General features: G+C 39.6%; 1 protein-coding gene across 6 annotated transcripts in view; it reads right to left on the bottom strand.

Annotated features, from left to right (window-relative positions):
• Window positions 1–1,915: 1,915 nt before the first annotated feature.
• The window catches only part of LOC132398482 (FYVE, RhoGEF and PH domain-containing protein 4-like), a 260,428-nt gene continuing 242,769 nt past the window's right edge, over window positions 1,916–19,574 (bottom strand). For all 6 annotated transcript variants that reach the window (XM_059977999.1, XM_059978002.1, XM_059978001.1 and 3 more), the window contains 5 exons: window positions 15,653–15,748; window positions 14,642–14,767; window positions 12,819–12,968; window positions 12,420–12,563; window positions 1,916–5,191 (listed from right to left, as the gene is read on the bottom strand). In XM_059977999.1, coding sequence (XP_059833982.1) covers window positions 4,958–5,191; window positions 12,420–12,563; window positions 12,819–12,968; window positions 14,642–14,767; window positions 15,653–15,748 — 750 coding nt within the window. In that variant the 3' untranslated portion in view covers window positions 1,916–4,957. The remainder of the gene's footprint in view (window positions 5,192–12,419; window positions 12,564–12,818; window positions 12,969–14,641; window positions 14,768–15,652; window positions 15,749–19,574) is intronic.

Genomic DNA, 19,574 nt, shown 5'->3' with positions numbered 1-19,574 from the left:
ATTGTGAGCAGTTTCGGGCTCCCTGTCTACAGAAGGATATGCTAGCCTTGGAGAGCATCCAGAGAAGTTCATGAAAATGATCCTAGGAATGAAAAGGTTAACATATATGATGCGTTCTGGGCCTGTACTCGAGTTTAAAAGTATGTGGGGGGTGGGGGATCATATTGAAACCTATCGAATATTCCAAGGCCTAGGTAGAGTGGATGTGGAAAGGGTATTTCATATAGTGGGGTAGTCTAGCATTAGAGGGCGCAGCCTCAGAATTGAGGGATATCCATTTGGAACAGAGATGAGGAAAATTTTCTTCAGCCAGTGGGTGGTGAATCGGTGGAATTCATTGCCACAGATAGCTGTGCATGCCGTTATTGTGTGTACTTATGGTGCAGGTTGATAGGGTTTTGATTAATCAGAGCATCATAATTTACGGGAGAAAGCAAGAGAATGGGGTTGAGAGGGATAATAAATCAGCCATGTCAGAGCAGACTTAATGGGCCGTATGGCATACTTCTGCTCCTATGTCTTATGGTCTTATAAATTTATTGATCTGATATGTACATGTCATTGTTGGGAGGTGTGTGTGAACACCAGATATTGCTTTGAGAACTGAAGCATTAATTTTCAAAATAGTTAAAACACTTCTTGTAATGTTTTTGAATGTAAAACCTAGTTTGTTAACTGGAAACCATTCACATTATTCATGTTGATGTAGAGTTTTAGTTTTTAAATTTTAATCAGATATTGCTCATATTCTCAACAAATGCTTGGTGCATGTAAAAACAAAATTGGAACTAATTCCATTGGCATTGAACAAACTCTAAAGTTTTTGTTTCCTTTTTAGAATCACTGAGCAGGACAGGTTGAAACCAATTTAATATTTGGGATTCAGTTTGAGTTTATTGCAAACAGCACTGTAACAGAATTATTCCACATATATGCTTAGAAACTGGACGTCACCCTTTTTGGTACATTGAACATGCTAAATATGTTTGGCATTTGATGCTAATCCCCAGTTGGACCTCTGACTGATCACTGGGCAGAGCTCTCCATAAAGCAGCTGGAGATTAGTTGCATAAGAGGAGAGGGAAGACATAGGGACTAGTGGTGTGGTGATGTTGTGTACTTGTAGTTGTATAGAAGTTTCATAGCATTATCACAGACTCCAGTGATGGAACCACCATTGATCAAATTTCAAATACCCCAAGTTTTGAAAATTGAGACTGGCAAACGTGTGCAAGATAGTGATGTAAAAATGAAATCGTTTAAGTGACATTTCATTGCAGTACTCAAGCTATCTGCTTCAATTTTTCTCAGCAAAGGTCACAGGTTAAACCCCAGAGTTCCAATTTACAATGGTAACAAAGATAGTGCACAATGTGCAACTTATGTTCATGAGTAACACTGGGAAAATGTTAGATGCTCTCCAGTAAACTGCCCTTACAAATGCTTAGGTCAGTTTCAAATTCAGTGTGATAGAAGCCAGAATGAATTGTATTTTGTGCATGATCATCAGGCACTAATGGATTCAAATTCAGGGCAGAGATGTCATTAACGAGGATGCATAGTTCCTTCAAATAGCTTGTGTACAAAAATGAACTATTTTTGAGCTCACCTCAAAATCTTTTCAGACTCATTAGGCCAAGTTTTAGACATGTGAATCTGAAGACTGAGATAACCAGTTTAAAGCACTTTGGCAAATCATTACTCAAACTGAATGAGTTGACTAGGTGTGTTTGATCATCATTGAGGCATTCCTCTTAAAACAGCAGAAAGAAACATAACCACGGAAAAACTAACTTGCACCTGATTGAGATAGTGACCCATTAAATCAGGTGACCTGACTACAATAGAAAACTTTAAAAGTTGATGAAAAGGACTGTTGTGGATTGAAACTTGAAAATAATTCTATAATATGTAATACTTCTACTGATTCAGTTTTAATACTGTACTGATTGGAGATTTACAAACAAAGACTATATATACATGAATTCTCATGCCAGCCAATCAATATTATAAAACACTGCAATCATTTTCAATTTAAACTGTACTAGGAATCAGGATACAAACAATATTGTCTCTGTGTGCTAACATGTTGAAGTACTAATACAAATTAATCAAATTTGAGACTGGGTGACTACAGCGAATGCAGAGCAATATTTAAAACAAACATGCAAAAACAAGACTTCCACTGTTTAGAGTCAGCTTCTATAATGGGGACTAAATGGAATTAAAGATCCGTAGCACTCATTCTCAGAATTGGTAAAGTGGAATTAAAAGATAAAATAACACATATACTTTCTTTAAATCCTTATCTATGTTTGAATTAACGGAAAACATAGGCAGGAGATTGAGCCTGAGAGGGAAATGGATCAATCATGATGAAATGACGGAGCAGACTTGATGGGCCAAATGGCCAAATTCTGTTCCTATATATGATCACCTTATAAGCGATCAAGTAAATGACCTCGAAAGTGCTCCATTTACTAATAAAATTAATCAATTTTCTTAAATGAAGTGTATAGAACCCACAACTCAATGCATTTCCCTGGGACAATACTATCTGGTTTTCTATCTGACTAACGACAATTCTTACATGATAATCTTCTGTAATAGCAGAAAATAATTTTTTCTTAGGGGTCGAGAATCTTCAGGAGAAACCTACTCCCTCGGAAACTTATCATAAATACCATCTGCTTCTTTTTCCAGAAAATTCCTTTACACTTTAAGAACCATGGTTTTAAACCTCTCTTTTTAAAACCATTTTAATCTTGCTCAAACATTGTCATAGCTGATGATGAATTGATAAATACTTTGAAAAGATACATGGAAGGTTCTGTGGGTCTGACGTGGTACTAGATATGATTAAGTGCCAGAGGATCTTGGAGGAAGCTGAAAGCAGGTGGTGTTCTGTAGGATTGGGGAGAGAATGTGAATAAAGAGGACACATGTAAAACTTTTCACTACTTTCTGGATAAGGGTAGCATAAATAGGTTATTTTTTTCGATGAATCATTATCAACAGAACAATGTAAGCTTTTCTTTGACATGACTTAGGGACAGATTTTTGCCTTGTGGTATGTGTAGCAAAAATCTAATTAATTTACAAAAATATTTTGCATGTTACCTTTAATGCATTATACCTGCCTATAAGATACTATTTGAATGGTGTCAAATACTATTAAAATGATTAATAGTAGTATCTTGTTTGGTTTTCATTTTCTCATGTACAAATGAATAGAACCTTTAATATTCAGACACATAAAAAATTTTCAAATGTTACAGTTCACTTGAATTAAAGTTAAGACTGTTCCTGTTTCAGATCACTTTCGAATGTGAACAATAAAACAATACTTGCAAAACTGGCGCTTGTACTTGACAAGATATCTCTGATCAGTGGACTGGATCGCAGGAGCCAATTTTTCCAACGATTGTCCAAGCAGGACAAACAGTGACACCTAATATTATATGTTACTGTTAATGATGAATAGGTAGCAAAGTCTGTTAAACAATCGAGATAAATAGATTCACACTGTAAAGTAATTAAAAATCAGCAATTTATCTTTTCTCTTCAGCTGCTCATTTTCTCAATCACATTCTGTGAGAGGCCATTGTTACTTTGCATCAGAAAATTTAAATCAAATTGATCTCATCATTCTATAGAAATATTTGCAAGCTAGGAGAATGACTTGTTTTTCCATATACTGTACATATTTACACACAAGATAACAGGACTTAAAGGCAGTAATGAGTTTAAATTATTTTGTTAGACTTATTTAGATTATACTCAATGCTAATATCTGACTCTTAGTGTGTTATTGAGCCTTTGACTAATTGGTCCAGGTTAAAGTGTATATCTTGTTAAATATAAATATTTTGGTGCCCAATATGTTTATTTCATATTTATTTCCTTGATTTTTACAGATTATTTTCTTTCTTCTCAATTTATGGGGTAACCCTCTTTTGTCACCAAATACTGTTTACAGTCTGAGAGAATGACAGAATAATCTCCCCCCAGGACAAAGGTAATAGCACTGCTGAACACAATTATAAAGATTAGGACATTCCTGCCTTTTTTGATTGTCAATTTCATCTCTGGTTGAGAAATGGCTCAGCCAAGAGCACAGAGTTCCCACCGAAATCTCTTACGAGTTAAGAGATTAACCTTAAGAGTTAAGAGATTTCATCAATGCTGATTCCTATCATTTGTAGTGCAGCAAAATTATCACTGTTTAATGGTTGTAGGATACTTTGACTAGTTTAGGAAGCTTAATCACTAACCACTTTATATGCACATGTACCTCTGGTACCCTACGTTAGCCTGCACCTGCTACAGAGGTGAGGCAATAAAAGGATACGGCCACTTTAATAAATACAATAATACAATATCATTTCTTTGCCACTGCTCAACACACAAGCACGTCAGACAAATCAATTTCAAATACAGAAATTAATGATCTTAAACAAACAAAAAAAACCTTAGGTTCGTTCTTTCGTAGAGAAAGCAGTCTGGATATCTGAGCTCTGGATCACACCATCACAGTTCATAAGTTCCCATTCTACAGATGCATTATGTGCACCACATTAAATTTACTGCTTGAATAAAAAGCAGCCAAAAAGACAGAAAGTATGACATCACCATAAGTTAGAGCTTATTTAATTGTCCAGTGTTTTCTTAAATGCTGTAAGTTCATGCTGGACTGTGTTTGTGGATAATCTAGACATTCAAGAGACCTGGTGAGAATAATCACAAAAGTGACTGAACAAATGCAGATGTTGATTCCTGTTGGATTATTCAAGGATGAAAGGTCAAGAAACAGTGTATACAGACATTTCATTTGAAGAAGATTTAAATTTTTTCCCCACATAAAACACTACACATGCTTTAGAAATCATCCTTTAAGTGGCTTTGGATTTTCTGCATCAGCTGTTGGTATTTTACCCGCCTCAGACTGAATGCTGAGTCAAGAGGTAGAGGCCTCATCGCTACTGAAGTCATCATTGTCAGTGGGCGTTTCCCCCTTTACAGCCATGCTGATTACTTTTAGCCATTTTTGTTTCTGATCATCAGAGTCTGCAGCAAAAGTATGGATGAACCTTGACTGTTTAAGCCTGAACACATGAGACCCATCCACGCCTCGCGGATTTTCTTCTATCGTGTAGCCAAGAAGAGGAATTGTGGCTAGTGCCTTCACATCCTAGAAAATTAAAGAGGAATATAAAGTAATTAAAATCATGATTTAAAACTTATTTTAACTAAAAAATATTTGCACAAACATCATTGATCCATAGAGATAAATATTGGGAAATAATTATGCTTATTGAAACTGATAACGTAAGTAATAGTATGTTCCCTTCTCAAATATTGAAGGCTTACCTGTATTATTTTTCCTGGAACTATGGTTAAGATTTGCTGTAGAATCATGATAGATACAAACTTTGTAGTGTATAAACACTAACACAAGAGAGTCTGCAAGCTCTGGAAATCCAGAGAAACACAGACAGAATGCTGGCGGAACTCAGCAGTTCCGGCAGCGTCTATGCAGATGAATAAACAGACAACGTTTCGGGCTGAGAAGATTCACCAGAGCTGGAAAGTTAGAGGGAGGAATCCAGAATGAGAAGATCAGGTGAGGGGACGGAGAACAAGATTAAGTGAAGACAGGTGGGTGGGCGAGGCGGGCAAGGAAGGATGAAGTAAGAAACTGTGAGGTGACAAGTGGAGAAGGCAAAGGGCTAAGGAAGGAATCTGACAGGAGGGGAGAGTGGATTATAGGAAAAAGGAGAAGGGGCACCAGGGGAGGTTCTAGGCAGGTGATGAGAAAAGAGCACAGAGAAGAGAAATTAGGAGTGAAGGGGGAGGGGTAAATGTTACTGGAAGTTGAAGAAATCAAGTACAGTGCCAATAAATGTATTCACTCCCCCTCAGAAGTTTTCATGTTTTATTGTTTTGCAACATTGAATCACAGTGGATTTAATTTGCCTTTTTTGACACTGATCAAAAAAGGTCTCCCACATGGCAAACACTAGCTGAGATTTCTTGCAACTTTTTTCACCATTGGCTTTCTCTTTGCCACTCTCCCATAAGGCTGCAACTTGTAAAGCACCCGGGCAACAGTTGTTGTATGCGCAGCGCCTCCCATCTCAACCACCGAAGCTTGTAATTCTTCTGGGTTCGTCCTGGGTTTCTTAGTGGCCTCCTTCACTAGAGTTGCTTGGACTGTTCTCTTGTCTCTATGGTGTAGTTTTTGCCAGGATACTGACTCACCAGCAGTAGGACCTTCCATATACAGGTGTACATTTACTACAATCAATTGAAGCACCTTGTCTGCACACAAGTCTTCAAAAACAGATCTCTATTTAACTAATTATGTGACTTCTAAAATGACTTGGCTGCACCAGAGTTGATTTTGGGGTTGAACACTAATGCAATTAATTATTTTGTGTTTTATATTTGTAACTAATTTAATTACTTTCTAGAGACTTGTTTTCACTTTGACACGAAAGAGTTGTGTTCAGAAAGCATCAATTTTTGTCACTGTTAGTTGGTGAGAAATATGCAGTAGGACATTTTAGAACTGTTTTGCTCACTGTGGTTTCAAGCATTCATACTTGGAGATACCAGAGACAACCAGGAGGAAAAATGAAATGATTTCACTACTTTAACTATCTTTAATGTTACAACAAAAATGAAGATTGACATTGATAGCATGAAGGCAGTTCATTATCCGCACGTTGATATTGCTCATTTAGTCAATCAAAAGAACGTCACATGGATGAATTCCTTCACCGATACGTATTAAGAACTAATATACAATTTTATAATACTGCTGTAGTATTCTAATTTGTTCTGTATTTCATTCAAATGCATAATTTGTTATTTAGTTTGTCTTTTTTTTATATACCTTTTTAACTATTTCTATGAAACTTCGGATAATTAGGGCAGCTGTTTAATTGGGCCAAAATATATTGGTCCCAATCTGTCCCAGTTAACTGGAATCCACTGCATATCAAAATTTCTGTTCTTCTTCAGAAGTTGTGCACCAGACTCCCATTATGTCGGACTGTTTAAAGTATTCAGGATTACATATGGCATAACATGGCTGCTATAAATCCTCTGTATTTCTCTTCAGTGTTGTCTGTCATTGTTATGCCTTTCTAAATAACACTGGTGTGTAGTGAACTATGTGCCTGTCTGGACATGCCCCCTGCTGACTGCTCCTGTGGCTCCTCCCACAGGCCCCTGTATAAAGGCGATCTGAGGCCTGACGCTCGGCCTCAGTCTCCAGGACATAGTATGATGGACACTCACCCCTGGTTCCTTCTTCCAGTCAATAAAATTGATGCACCATCAATAACTCACACTGAGACGTAAGGCGAGATATCGGCTTTTATTGACTGGAAGAAGGAACCAGGAGTGAGTGTCCATCATACTATGTCCTGGAGACTGAGGCCGAGCGTCAGGCCTCAGATCGCCTTTATACAGGGGCCTGTGGGAGGAGCCACAGGAGCAGTCAGCAGGGGGCGTGTCCCGACAGGCACATAGTTCACCACATTCACCCCCCCTTTGTTTGAAAGAGTCCCATGTGGCGAAGTTTCTTACAAGTCAAGTCTATCAGGTAGTCGAATCTGTCGCTGCGATCTACGTAGCACCGGCTGTGATCGCATGGATGCCGGCGACATTGGTGATCACACAGGGGACGGAGGTTGCGCTTGTTCCTGCACACTAGGCGCCGGTGATCCCTCACGCAAGTGCGAGGCGCCTGGTATAAATGCGTACGAAACGCCCGGTATACAAGTGCCGTGAGGAGTCTGTGTAGGGCCTGGTGAGTACGGTGTCACCTCTGGTGCAGGGTTCATAGTTACCGGAGAGCCTTCAGGGTAGTGGTCTGCTGCACCTGCGGGTGCCAGGTCGCGGATGGAGACCGTGTCCTCCCGCCCATCAGGTAAGACCACGTAAGCACACTGGGGGTTCGCATGTAGAAGGTGAACCCTCAGTGTGATGCCTCCGATTTTGCTCTGGCTGCTACCCTCAATCAGGAAGGCAGACCAGTAGCATTCTTTTCTCGCACCCTCCAAGGCTCCGAAATTCGGCACTCCGCGGTGGAGAAAGAAGCCCAGGCCATAGTGGAGGCTGTTAGGCACTGGAGGCACTATCTTGCTGGCAAGAGGTTCACCTTGCTGACCGACCAGCGCTCGGTTGCATTCCTGTTCAGCAATCAACAGCGGGGCAAAATCAAAAATGATAAGATTTTGCGGTGGAGAATAGAACTCTCCACCTACACCTATGATATCCTGTACCGGCCTGGCAGACTCAATGAGCCCCCTGATGCCCTATCCCGGGGAACATGTGCTAGCACACAGCTCGACCAGCTGTACGCCCTTCATGCACAACTTTGCCATCCGGGGGTCACCCGATTTTACCATTTTGTGAAAGCTCGGAACCTGCCATACTCCCTGGAGGACATCAGGACCATGACCAGGGACTGCCAAATTTGCGCAGAGTGCAAACCGCACTTCTACCGTCCTGACACGGCACAACTTGTCAAGGCCACCTGCCCTTTTGAACGACTGAGTGTTGACTTTAAGGGCCCCCTTCCCTCCACTGACCGCAATGTCTATTTTCTCAGTGTTATCGACGAGTACTCACGGTTCCCCTTTGCCATCCCCTGCCCCGACACCACTGCCACGTCCGTCATAAAAGCCCTGCGCCAGCTCTTCACTCTGTTCGGGTATCCCTGCTATATCCACAGCGATAGAGGGTCCTCCTTTATGAGTGAGGAGCTGCGCCAGTACTTGCTAGCTAGGGGCATTGCTACCAGTTGGACCACGAGTTATAATCCCCGGGGTAATGGCCAGGTGGAGCGGGAGAATGCCACAGTGTGGAAGGCCACACTTTTAGCCCTTAAGTCAAAAGGGTTGCCGGTCTCTGGATGGCAGGAGGTCCTCCCTGAGGCACTGCACTCTATCCGCTCTCTGTTATGTACGTCCACCAATGCCACCCCTCACGAACGCCTATTCTCTTTTCCCAGGAAGTCTGTCACTGGGACCACCCTACCAGTTTGGCTGACGTCCCCGGGGCCAGTGCTGCTCCGGAAACATGTGAGGAGCAATAAATACTCCCCGCTGGTAGAGAGGGTTCACCTTCTACATGCGAACCCCCAGTATGCTTACGTGGTCTTACCTGATGGGCGGGAGGACACGGTCTCCATCCGCGACCTGGCACCCGCAGGTGCAGCAGACCACTACCCTGAAGGCTCTCCGGTAACTATGAACTCTGCACCAGAGGTGACACCGTACTCACCAGGCCCTACACAGACTCCTCACGGCACTTGTATACCGGGCGTTTCGTACGCATTTATACCAGGCGTCTCGCACATGCGTGAGGGATCACCGGCGCCTAGTGGGCAGGAACAAGCGCAACTTCTGTCCCCTGTGCAATCACCAATGTCGCCGGCATCCATGCAATCACAGCCAGTGCTACGTAGATCGCAGCGACAGATTCGACCACCTGATAGACTTGACTTGTAAGAAACTTCGCCACATGGGACTCTTTCAAACAAAGGGGGGGGGGGGTGAATGTGGTGAACTATGTGCCTGTCTGGACGCGCCCCCTGCTGACTGCTCCTGTGGCTCCTCCCACAGGCCCCTGTATAAAGGCGATCTGAGGCCTGACACTCACTCCTGGTTCCTTCTTCCAGTCAATAAAAGCCGATATCTCGCCTTACGTCTCAGTGTGAGTTATTGATGGTACATCATGGTGATAATGAATTCCCTCAGCTGACTGTGTTCCAATACCAACTATTATACTATGGCCTAGTTCAAGTTTTTAACAGAACAGTGACATTTAGGCAGTTTATACAACTGGACAGTTGTAAACATATAATTTCCCATTTTATGCTCACTGATCACTGTTACAGATCAGTGCTCCCATTTACTCCAAGTGAATTTTCATCCTTTTTGAAACATTTTCTTTATCTGGACCTACCACTTCTGGTTATGATAACATATCCTTCTTAATTTCTCTCTACTTTATGTTTTCCAATTTTTTGGCCATTTTGTCCTACTTTGTACATTAATATATTATTATGGAATTTTACAATATGGAAAGATATCATCTATGGTCTTTACAAGTTCTGTCATTAATGTATCTATCCGCTACCACATATTTGCCTTTCGCACACAATAATTAGACATTTTATTTCCTTTTAAGATGGATTATGCTCCCACACTATGGCACTGAGTCCTAAAAGCACTTTCAAGAAAATTCACTAAATGACATTGTTTGCGGATTTCAGGTTCATTAATTTATGTTTATAACCTGGAAACGAAACCACTTATCAAGCCTTAGGCAGTCTACTAAAGCTATTTGTGTTGGAATCAGGCACATGCTTTCAGCCTAGAGGACAGTGAACCTCACATGTCTGAAGACGTGACTTTTAGAAAGGAACTTTTGCACATAAAAATAAATGCCTAATGCCCATTTATATCCCTGTTCCAACATTTGCAGGTTGTCTGAGTCACAGAAAGGTGGTTATCTCTGATTGCAATCCACCCCTGCTTAGTGTCCCTCAAACAACATGCAATCAAAAGTTACCAACCTGACCACGGAACAGAAGCGTTAATGCTCCTTTTAATCACACATCACAGTGACTACAGAACTCCCCTCTATTCACTCTATTAAGCCTGAGCCATTAAACCCAATGCATCAAGCCTCTTACCAATGCTTAAGCAATTAATAACCAGCTTTCAGATCAACTTTCCCACTGTGGAAACATTTGACACTAATCTGTGCTACCTGTGCTTATCCTAGAACCTGAGCATCAACATTAGGAACAAGAATTCATTTAGAAACAAAATGTAACAAGTTTTGGAAATCTGACATAAAACTGAAATAGCTAAGAAAAATACTCAGCATTCAAGCAGCACTTGTGGGCACGAAGGGGCACAGTTCTCTCCTTCTCCATTCATGGACCTGCCAAATATTTTCAGCATTTTCTTTCAGGACAACTTTTGGGTAGCAAACACTTTAATGGAAAGAAATTTAAACCCATATTCCCTATTCACTTCTAGTTATGACACGGGCCCAGGCCCCATTCAGTTTGTCCGTCTGATTCTCTTTGTGATTTCTACATTAGCATTGAATTTGGAGCAATATCTGCAGAGAAGGTAAATTGAATTGATTCCTATCAAGAAGATACCCTATAGATCTTTTGTTAACTAACATAATGTCTGGGTTCTTTTGAACAGAAAACTGGGTCAACCATTTTAGAATCTGAAGTAGTAGCTTTGATATAATACTGTGAGCTACTACAAAGTTGATTACTTGTACATTACAGAAGTGCATTAACTTGTTCACCTCAAATTTCTTTCTGGTAGTTTATCAAATTAATCCATTAACTGAATATAAAGATAAGTCTTACATGAATAGACTTATTTTAATATATTGCTGCTCCACACTGAAATTGCCATGAGTTTAAACTTCATGATGATTGATTAGATTATTTGGTCAAGATTTTAACAACTACAGCCAGGAAATTTACTACGAAAGCTCATGAAACACACAAGCACCTGATGGAAAATTGTACTAAGAAATAATATTTAGAAACAAACTAGTTATATATTGAATCAATAGTGCAAAACTATTAAACATCAACTTAAAATAATTACCTGCAATTTTCACTAATTTCTGTGAAACTTAATACAGTTTCCTTGGAATTTTCCTGCATTTACAGGCAGCCTCCTAGTTATACACAGGTTTTGTTCCTGAGAGCTGTCGGTAAGCTCTCTCTATGTTTTCTATCATTATCCAATCATATCACTCTACATACATTTGGTATAATTCTTTTATTTAATTGAATATTCACCTTAACATTACCCATAATTAAAACTAATGGAATGTGTACTTTATCCAGTTATTAATGAACACCATGGAACATTTTATTATCACTACTATATTGAGAAATGAGTAATTTGTACATGGAGAATTTGTATACAGTCAGATTTCAGTGAGTCGGGTCATTAGTTTAACCAAGAGAGCTCACGTATGTGCACGTATGGATAGGTGCAGTACCCAATTATAAACAGTGACACTTATTCACAGGTGTTAAGGAAAAAGATCTTCAGTACCCTTATTAAGAAGTGTATTAAAAGAAGCTAGCAACATGCATATACACACAGGTTTGCTCACTCTTTGGTTTTCATGATGAATCTCAATTTGTTTTTATCAAGGGGCTTAGAAAAATAAAGGGCAATGGGTAACCCGAAGTAATTTCTAAAGTAAGGACATGTTCGGCACAACTTTGTGGGCTGAAGGGCCTGTATTGTGCTGTAGGTTTTCTATGTTCTCTGTTCTTATCTGTCCCCAGTACATCGATAAATTAAGGATTAGCACTCCTTTCATACCGAAAGGATTAACACTCATACCTGGGGTGCTCCATACATGTACAGAACCAATCCTTCATTTTTGGGAATGACACACCACACTTTCTGCCACGGTTTGGCAGGTTTCTCCAGGTACTGAAGGAAGTTGCAGATGATACAGTTTTCTGATACTTCAGCAGCATCAATCTGAAAGGCAAAAGTTGGAGTGGAAATAGAATAAAAAAAGGGCTGATCATTTTCATTAAAAATATAACTAATTATAAACCTCAAAACAATTAACACCAGTTATGCAATTAACCTTTCTTCCTCTTGTATTACCTACAACATTACATGAGATATTTGCAATATAATTATAGAACACAGTTGACCACAAGATGGTTTGATCAAGTATTTGACCATATGTGCACTTGCTAGCAAAACTTGGGAAACTATGGCTCATACCTCAAGGATTCCTTTCTTTTTTTTATCCTCCTTCTCTTCGCTGTCAGTTTGTCCAGTTATTATGACATAACAGTCCTTACATACTTTGTTGGGTTTGTTGCTGTCATAGGCAAGGTTTGCTTTATAATCAGAACACTTCCAACATACAACCTGGAAAAAGAAGTGACACATTTTACTCTCCTCGATGAGTTATTCTCAGCTAAAAATTCCATTGGCTTCAGATAGCTGGGCACATAATCCAGACTAACATTCCAAGTTCTGTTTTGCAGGGGTGCACAAATGTCACTGTCAGAGGTATTGCCTTTCTGATAAGACTTAATAGGAGGCCCATTTCATCTCTGATGTTAAAAAGTTCTATAGTACAGTTTCAAAGTGCAGGGAATTTATTCCCAATATCCTGCTTAATATGACCCCTTAACACAGGCACAAAGTAAACTATCAGGTCACTTGCTCTTCATGGACAAGTGTACATATTAACTTGGACTACATTACAGTAAATTGCTTCAAAGATATTTGGATGCCCTTGACGCTCTGAAAGCTGCTACAGGAGTTAATTCACATAGCAATCCATTTGTCACCCATCACGGTGAAGACTTTCAATTGTATAATTTTCAATATAATTTTGAAAGTCACCTTTGTATGCTCTATGGATCTTGTTAATTAATTGGCCCAAAACTAATTTTCATTTTGCCTCAGCTTTTATTGACATTATCAGCCCACCCATTGGAGCCTGCATATAAGGCTCACATCTTCTAGGAAGACTATTTCTGGTTCTTCTTTCTCTACCTATTCCTAGCTAGCTCACATGGGGAAGGGGACAGGAGATCACACAGGGAACACAATGTTGCAATAAGAAAAAGGAATAAAATTATCCAACACCATATCAAGATCAGAAAACAGAATATTAAACAGTTGAATATGGAAGAGTTTTTAAATTTCCTTATAAATAGTACACCTTCCTACACCCTATTAGTATCAACAGGTCCAATGGTTACAAAACAGAATTAAAATTGGAGGCTAAGCCTTTATGTCTTTAAGAGTACATTATGTCATTAGGAGTTTGAAGAGATTTGGTATGTCAACAAGAACACTCAGAAACTTCTATAGATGTACTGTGGAGAGCATTCTGACATCACTGTCTGGTATGGGGGGGGGGGGGAGGGTGCTACTGCACAGGACTGAAAGAAGCTGCAGAGGGTTGTAAGTTTAGTCAGCTCCATCTTGGGTACTAGCCTACAAAGTACCCAGGATATCTTCAAGGAGCAGTGTTTCAGAAAGCCAGTGTCCATTATTAAGGACCTTCAGCACCCAGGGCATGCCCTTTTCTCACTGCTACCATCAGGTAGGAGATAAAGAAGCCTGAAGGCACACACTCAGCAATTCAGGAACAGCTTCTTCCCCTCTGCCATCTGATTCCTAAATGGACATTGAACCCATGAACACTACCTCACTTTTTAAATATATATTATTTCTGTTTTTGCACAATTTTAATCTATTCAATATACATATACTGTAATTTATTTATTTTTACTTTTTTTTTCTTCTACATTATGTATTGCATTGAACTGCTGCTGCTAAGCTAACAATTTTCACGATACATGCTAATGATAATAAACCTGATTCTGATTCTATTTAAGGCAGCAGTTGATAGATTCTTGATTGGTCAGGGTATGAAAGGATCCAGGGAGAAGGCAGGAGATTGGGGCTGAGAGGAAAATTGAATCAGCCATGATGAAAGGGCAGAGCAGATTCGATGGGCCAGATGGTCTAATTCTGTTCCTATATCTTACGGACATCTAAAATTCAGTGAGTTTACCACTTACACATCCACATGCACGACAGTGATGTCTTCGCCTGGTTAGTGCATTGAAGGGTTCCTTACATTTCATGCACAAAGTAACTTCATTGTCACGTATCCATCTTGGTGCCCTCATTCCCAGTTCTGCTGTCTTTAAGAGGTGAAGAAATAAAAAGAAACACATGGTAAAAAGATGGAAGGGGCATGCTGTACTGTGAATAAACAAAATATTCTCTATGAAACAAATTCATCTGATAACACACATTTATTTAATCAACACATTAATCTCCTACAAACAAACGAAGCTTCTTGAGATCTATTGAAGTTATAAAGACTCTATCATGGTGTTTTAATCCATCAAACTGTTTTGTTGTTGGTTTGGTTGAGGGAATTGAGAAAAGAAATAAGAATGAATATCAGTCAGAGCTGTCTGTCTGACTTCTAGTGTTCTAAATCAATCAGGACATACTGTACATGAAGGGACTGAAAACAATTTTTAGAATGCTACTTATTCTTTTTTTGCATTAGAGGTGTAACTTTCAGGAACACAGAATGGATGGAGAAACTGAAAAATAAGGACATAGGGTGGAAATAATTCCGTTGCAGAGGCAGTAAAAATGCTGTACCTTCTTAAAAGAAAACAGTTCTTTCTTTCTTGAGTTATGAAGTTTTTTTCATAACATCGCAGTTGTCTCATCTTAAATGATTTTATTTTACTCATTAGTTGTGGAGAAATTACTCTAATCTGAGATCCCTGTGCAGTCTACTTCATAAAATTTTCTCATTTGAAATTACATCTCATCATATGAAACATAAAAGACACTGCTGGACAAGCTCAATAAAAAGAACATAACGTGAAAACTGAGAATCAGTCCTATTACAAAGAAATCCCAAGTACCTCTTAACCATTAAAGCATCATAATATTCTGAAAGTCAGAATATGCCCTACAAGTAAACAAAGATTCATTAAATGTGTTTTTCACTGAGTATTTTATCTCATTTACTGTAAAAATTTGCTGAATATTATGGAACTTACTGAAACTTCAGGAGCCTGTTCCTCCCCTTCTTTAGCTATTGCAGATCTGAAAGTTTCATTCTTCTGATTAAACTCTTGTATTGTACATTTTAGAGCCTGCAACAAAGAAAGAAAATGAAGAAAAATAGCACAATATGGTACAGACTACACAAAGGGTAGTAAGACAAACATTGCAGATTTGACTTTGTGGCGAAGTGCAGCACAGAGGCTGTGATCATATCATATGACTGGAAAGAGCAGAGTACAAAACAACCAGGATGATCCCAGAGAGGAAATTGTTTCCTTTGCCATCCAATAAATACTTCATTCTCTTCACTAATAGAAGAGTTAGAAGCAGAACTGCATAGCACTATCTGTGCTGGCCTCAGCTCCACACGTATTACAGACACAGCTAAAAGATACACTTACTGTACATAGTGAGTCTGGCCCTCTCTATCATCAACAAGCTCACTTCAAAAATAGAACTGGCTTCCTTCATGAAATGAATGCAGTAGCCTCTTATAATAGCTTAAGCTCATCCAAACTAAGATCTTTGCTGCAAAGCTGCAGCATATAAAGTAATCAAGATTGACCTGAAACAGTAATAAAATCTCTTTGCAGACAATCTAGTGTAACCACAAGTAACACCAGGGTATGAGCCTTTATCTGTAAAGAATAGTTACAGAAGAATTTAAAACAGTCAACTGTAACGAAAATGTGTTAAATGATTGGTAAGAACAACATGGGGTGCCAAATGCATCAGGTTAAGCACATCGATACTTGCACTACATCTGCACTTTCGATATGCCACCATTACACCAGTAGGCTTGGGTATGCGGTAGCTACGCCAAAGGTGCCGTTGCCCTGACTGGGAATGTAACATGCTGCAAACACAATCAGGGAGATGGTGTTCCCAACTGAGGCACCTCTTGGCCCTGCTCAATGAACTCAACAATATCTGGAGCACATGTATCATTATGTTTTGAAGTGACCATTATGGAAATGACTCGGGTGGTGATTGCAATCTGAGAGGTTTGAGACCACTACACTGTGCATTTGAGTAAATCCAAAAAGGTGGGATTTAGATAGTTCTTGTCTCAAACATTTTATAAACGTCCAACACCACCAGCAATTTATAGGTCAGCCAAAAGGTGCCCTGGACCCAATTAGACTGGCTAAGGGGCAGTTTAATATGAGAGTACAGTGACTCCACAGATGTCTGAGTTCCTACTCTCATCTCGAGAACAGCTGCATATTCAGACCTGACAAGTATCAATCATGAATCACCGGTGTAATTTATCCATGTTACTTATACACGGAGGGCAGAAAAGAGAAGCAGTGGCTATTAGTGAGCCGGATATGTCAGGTCACTCAAAGTTGATGCAGGAAATATTAGTGCTTTGCAAGATGATTATAATCTGCGTTTTGAGATTCAAGTTGTAAAACTGCCCACTTATCAAACTGAATTTCCTTGCATCGAACATTATTTGGACAATACATATATATTTGAAAACAGAATGGGTGAACAATGAAAGGTACACCCAATGGCCCTCTCTGTGCTTCATAGTATCAGCAGATCTCTACCAGCCTGCACCCATCCCACTCATCCACCTAACCTGACTGCATTCCTGCATCATGGGCTGTTCACCCCCTGCCTCAAACACACCATCCTACATGGCAAGAAACATTAGCATTCACCCCTCCAAGCACAGATATAATAGAGCTTGGTATTTGAAAGATCTGTCAATAAAAGGTTTTTAACTCACATTTTGCGATGACAACTATCAACATTTGTAAAAATTGTGACTGACTCTGTCAGCTTCTTGTGACGGTGAGCATGAAGTAACAGACTCTACTTATTAAATGTTAAAGGAGCTGTGATCTTTACAAGGAGTATTGGGCTTTGTTCTGGTACTTTAGTGCTTAGGAACAGGATGAAGTTATGATTATCTTCTATATGCAGAGTGAAGTCCACTGCATCTTTTTGTTTTGTAATATATTTTTTCCAATGAGTACTTAAACTACTAGAAAGAAAATCAACAACTGAAAACATTCCAGAGTCTCTTCTGATAGACTTTGGTGATTAAATTTATACAAAACCTTTTGAACTTGCAAGCAGTTAAGTATTCAATATACCCGATCAACTGACAAACCCACCCCCATCACATCATTCACTATGTTGCAACATGATCCTGTGAAAATGTATTGCTGATTTTAAAAAGCAGCAATTATAGACATCTGAGCAAAGCCTCATTGATACCTTAAGGGAATTCCATGAAATAAAACAGGGATAGTTCAATATTTTGATAATTTATGAATTACAAGTTTTGAAATTCTCTGAATTCTTGCTGAATTTTTATTTCATTCCAGAAGATACCTGGGTTTTATAATTCACAGAGGTTGTTCTGAATTCATAGAAGCTACAGCAAGGGATTAGAAGTGGCCTTGTATGGAAATAAACTGCCCAATGGCCTTTACCAAATAAATTTTTGGACTAATGAGGTAACGGAAGGAAGGCTTGAACAACACATTCACAGGCAGGAGCCTGAAATAACAATTGTGTGACAACTGGAGGTTAAAAAAAACAGAAAAATTTGCAGTTTTGCAAATGATATAAATGAGACATCTCACTGAAGTTTGTCAAGTAAGGTCTATTCCAGCAAAATGTCATTGTGCAAATTGTGTAACAACTTTTAAAGTACTTCACAGGACAGCTGAGCAGATTTTTAGGTTAATGAAGAGAACTCATAATTATCTGATAACATAAATGAATTGAAAATTGTACATCCGTTACTATTCACATGCTATCATACCCCAAATTTTGTAGTCCAATAAAACTAGTTGTTATTGGATCATGTATACTGTAGGTGCAGGAAACCTATGTCATATCAGCTGTGAAAATTGCTCAGTTTCCTGGGGTGATTCCATGATTTCAAGCCTATCATCCACATATGAAGGTGTATATTGACCCACAAAAAGTTAAAGGCTTAATAGGTAACTGCCAGTTTCAAAAAAAGGATAATACTGTCTAAATGTTCAGATCAAATTTGGAATTGCACCTTTTACCTTAGAAAACACCACAGTCTAAATCTCCTCTGCAACACAAGAGGAAGTGTTTCCACAGGGTTCATTCACTCCATGATTCCTTTGTCCATTCACCTCTCCCCACTAATCTCCCTCCTGGCACGTAGCCCTGCAAGTGACAGAAATGCTACACTTACCCATTCACTTCCTCCCTCACCGCCATTATAGGTGAGACCTGATGTAAATTCGGAGACTACTTTTTCAAGCATCCCTGCTCCATCTGCCAAAAGCGGAATTTCCCAGTGGACAACTATTTTAATTCTTATCCCCATTCCTGTCCCGACATGTCTTCTCTTCTCTTCTGCTACAATGAGGCCACTCTCAGGGTGGAGGAACAATACCTCATATTCCATCTAGGTAGCCTCCAACCTGATGGCATGAACATTAATTTCTTCTGGTAATTTTTTTTACCCTCCCCTTTCCCTCTTCTATTCCCATTCTGGCCTCTTACATTTTCTCCTCTGCCTATCACCTCCCCCTGTATCTCCTCCTCCATTCCTTTATCCCAAGGCCCACTCTCCTCTCCTATCAGATTCCTTCCTCTCCAGTCCTTTACCTTTCCCACCCACCTGGCTTCACTTATCACCTTCTAGCTGGTCCTCCCAACCTTTTACTCTGATGTCTTTCCCCTTCCTTTCCAGTCCTGAAGAAGGGTCTCAGCTCAAAATGTCGACTCTTTATTCATTTCCATTGATACTGCCTGCCCTGCTGAATCCCTCCAGCATCTTGTGTGTGTGTGTTGCTCTGGATTTCCAGCATTTGCAGAATCTCTTCTGTTTAGTGTTACAGCTGTGCACCCTTCCACCCCAATGGTCAGGATGAGCAAATCTTACTCTCAGCCCTAAATTAAAGAATGATG

Source organism: Hypanus sabinus, chromosome 8, assembly GCF_030144855.1.
Source record: "Hypanus sabinus isolate sHypSab1 chromosome 8, sHypSab1.hap1, whole genome shotgun sequence".
Taxonomy (NCBI): domain Eukaryota; kingdom Metazoa; phylum Chordata; class Chondrichthyes; order Myliobatiformes; family Dasyatidae; genus Hypanus; species Hypanus sabinus.
The sequence above is the reverse complement of the archived record's forward strand: the minus strand, read 5'-3'. Positions and strand labels throughout refer to the sequence as shown.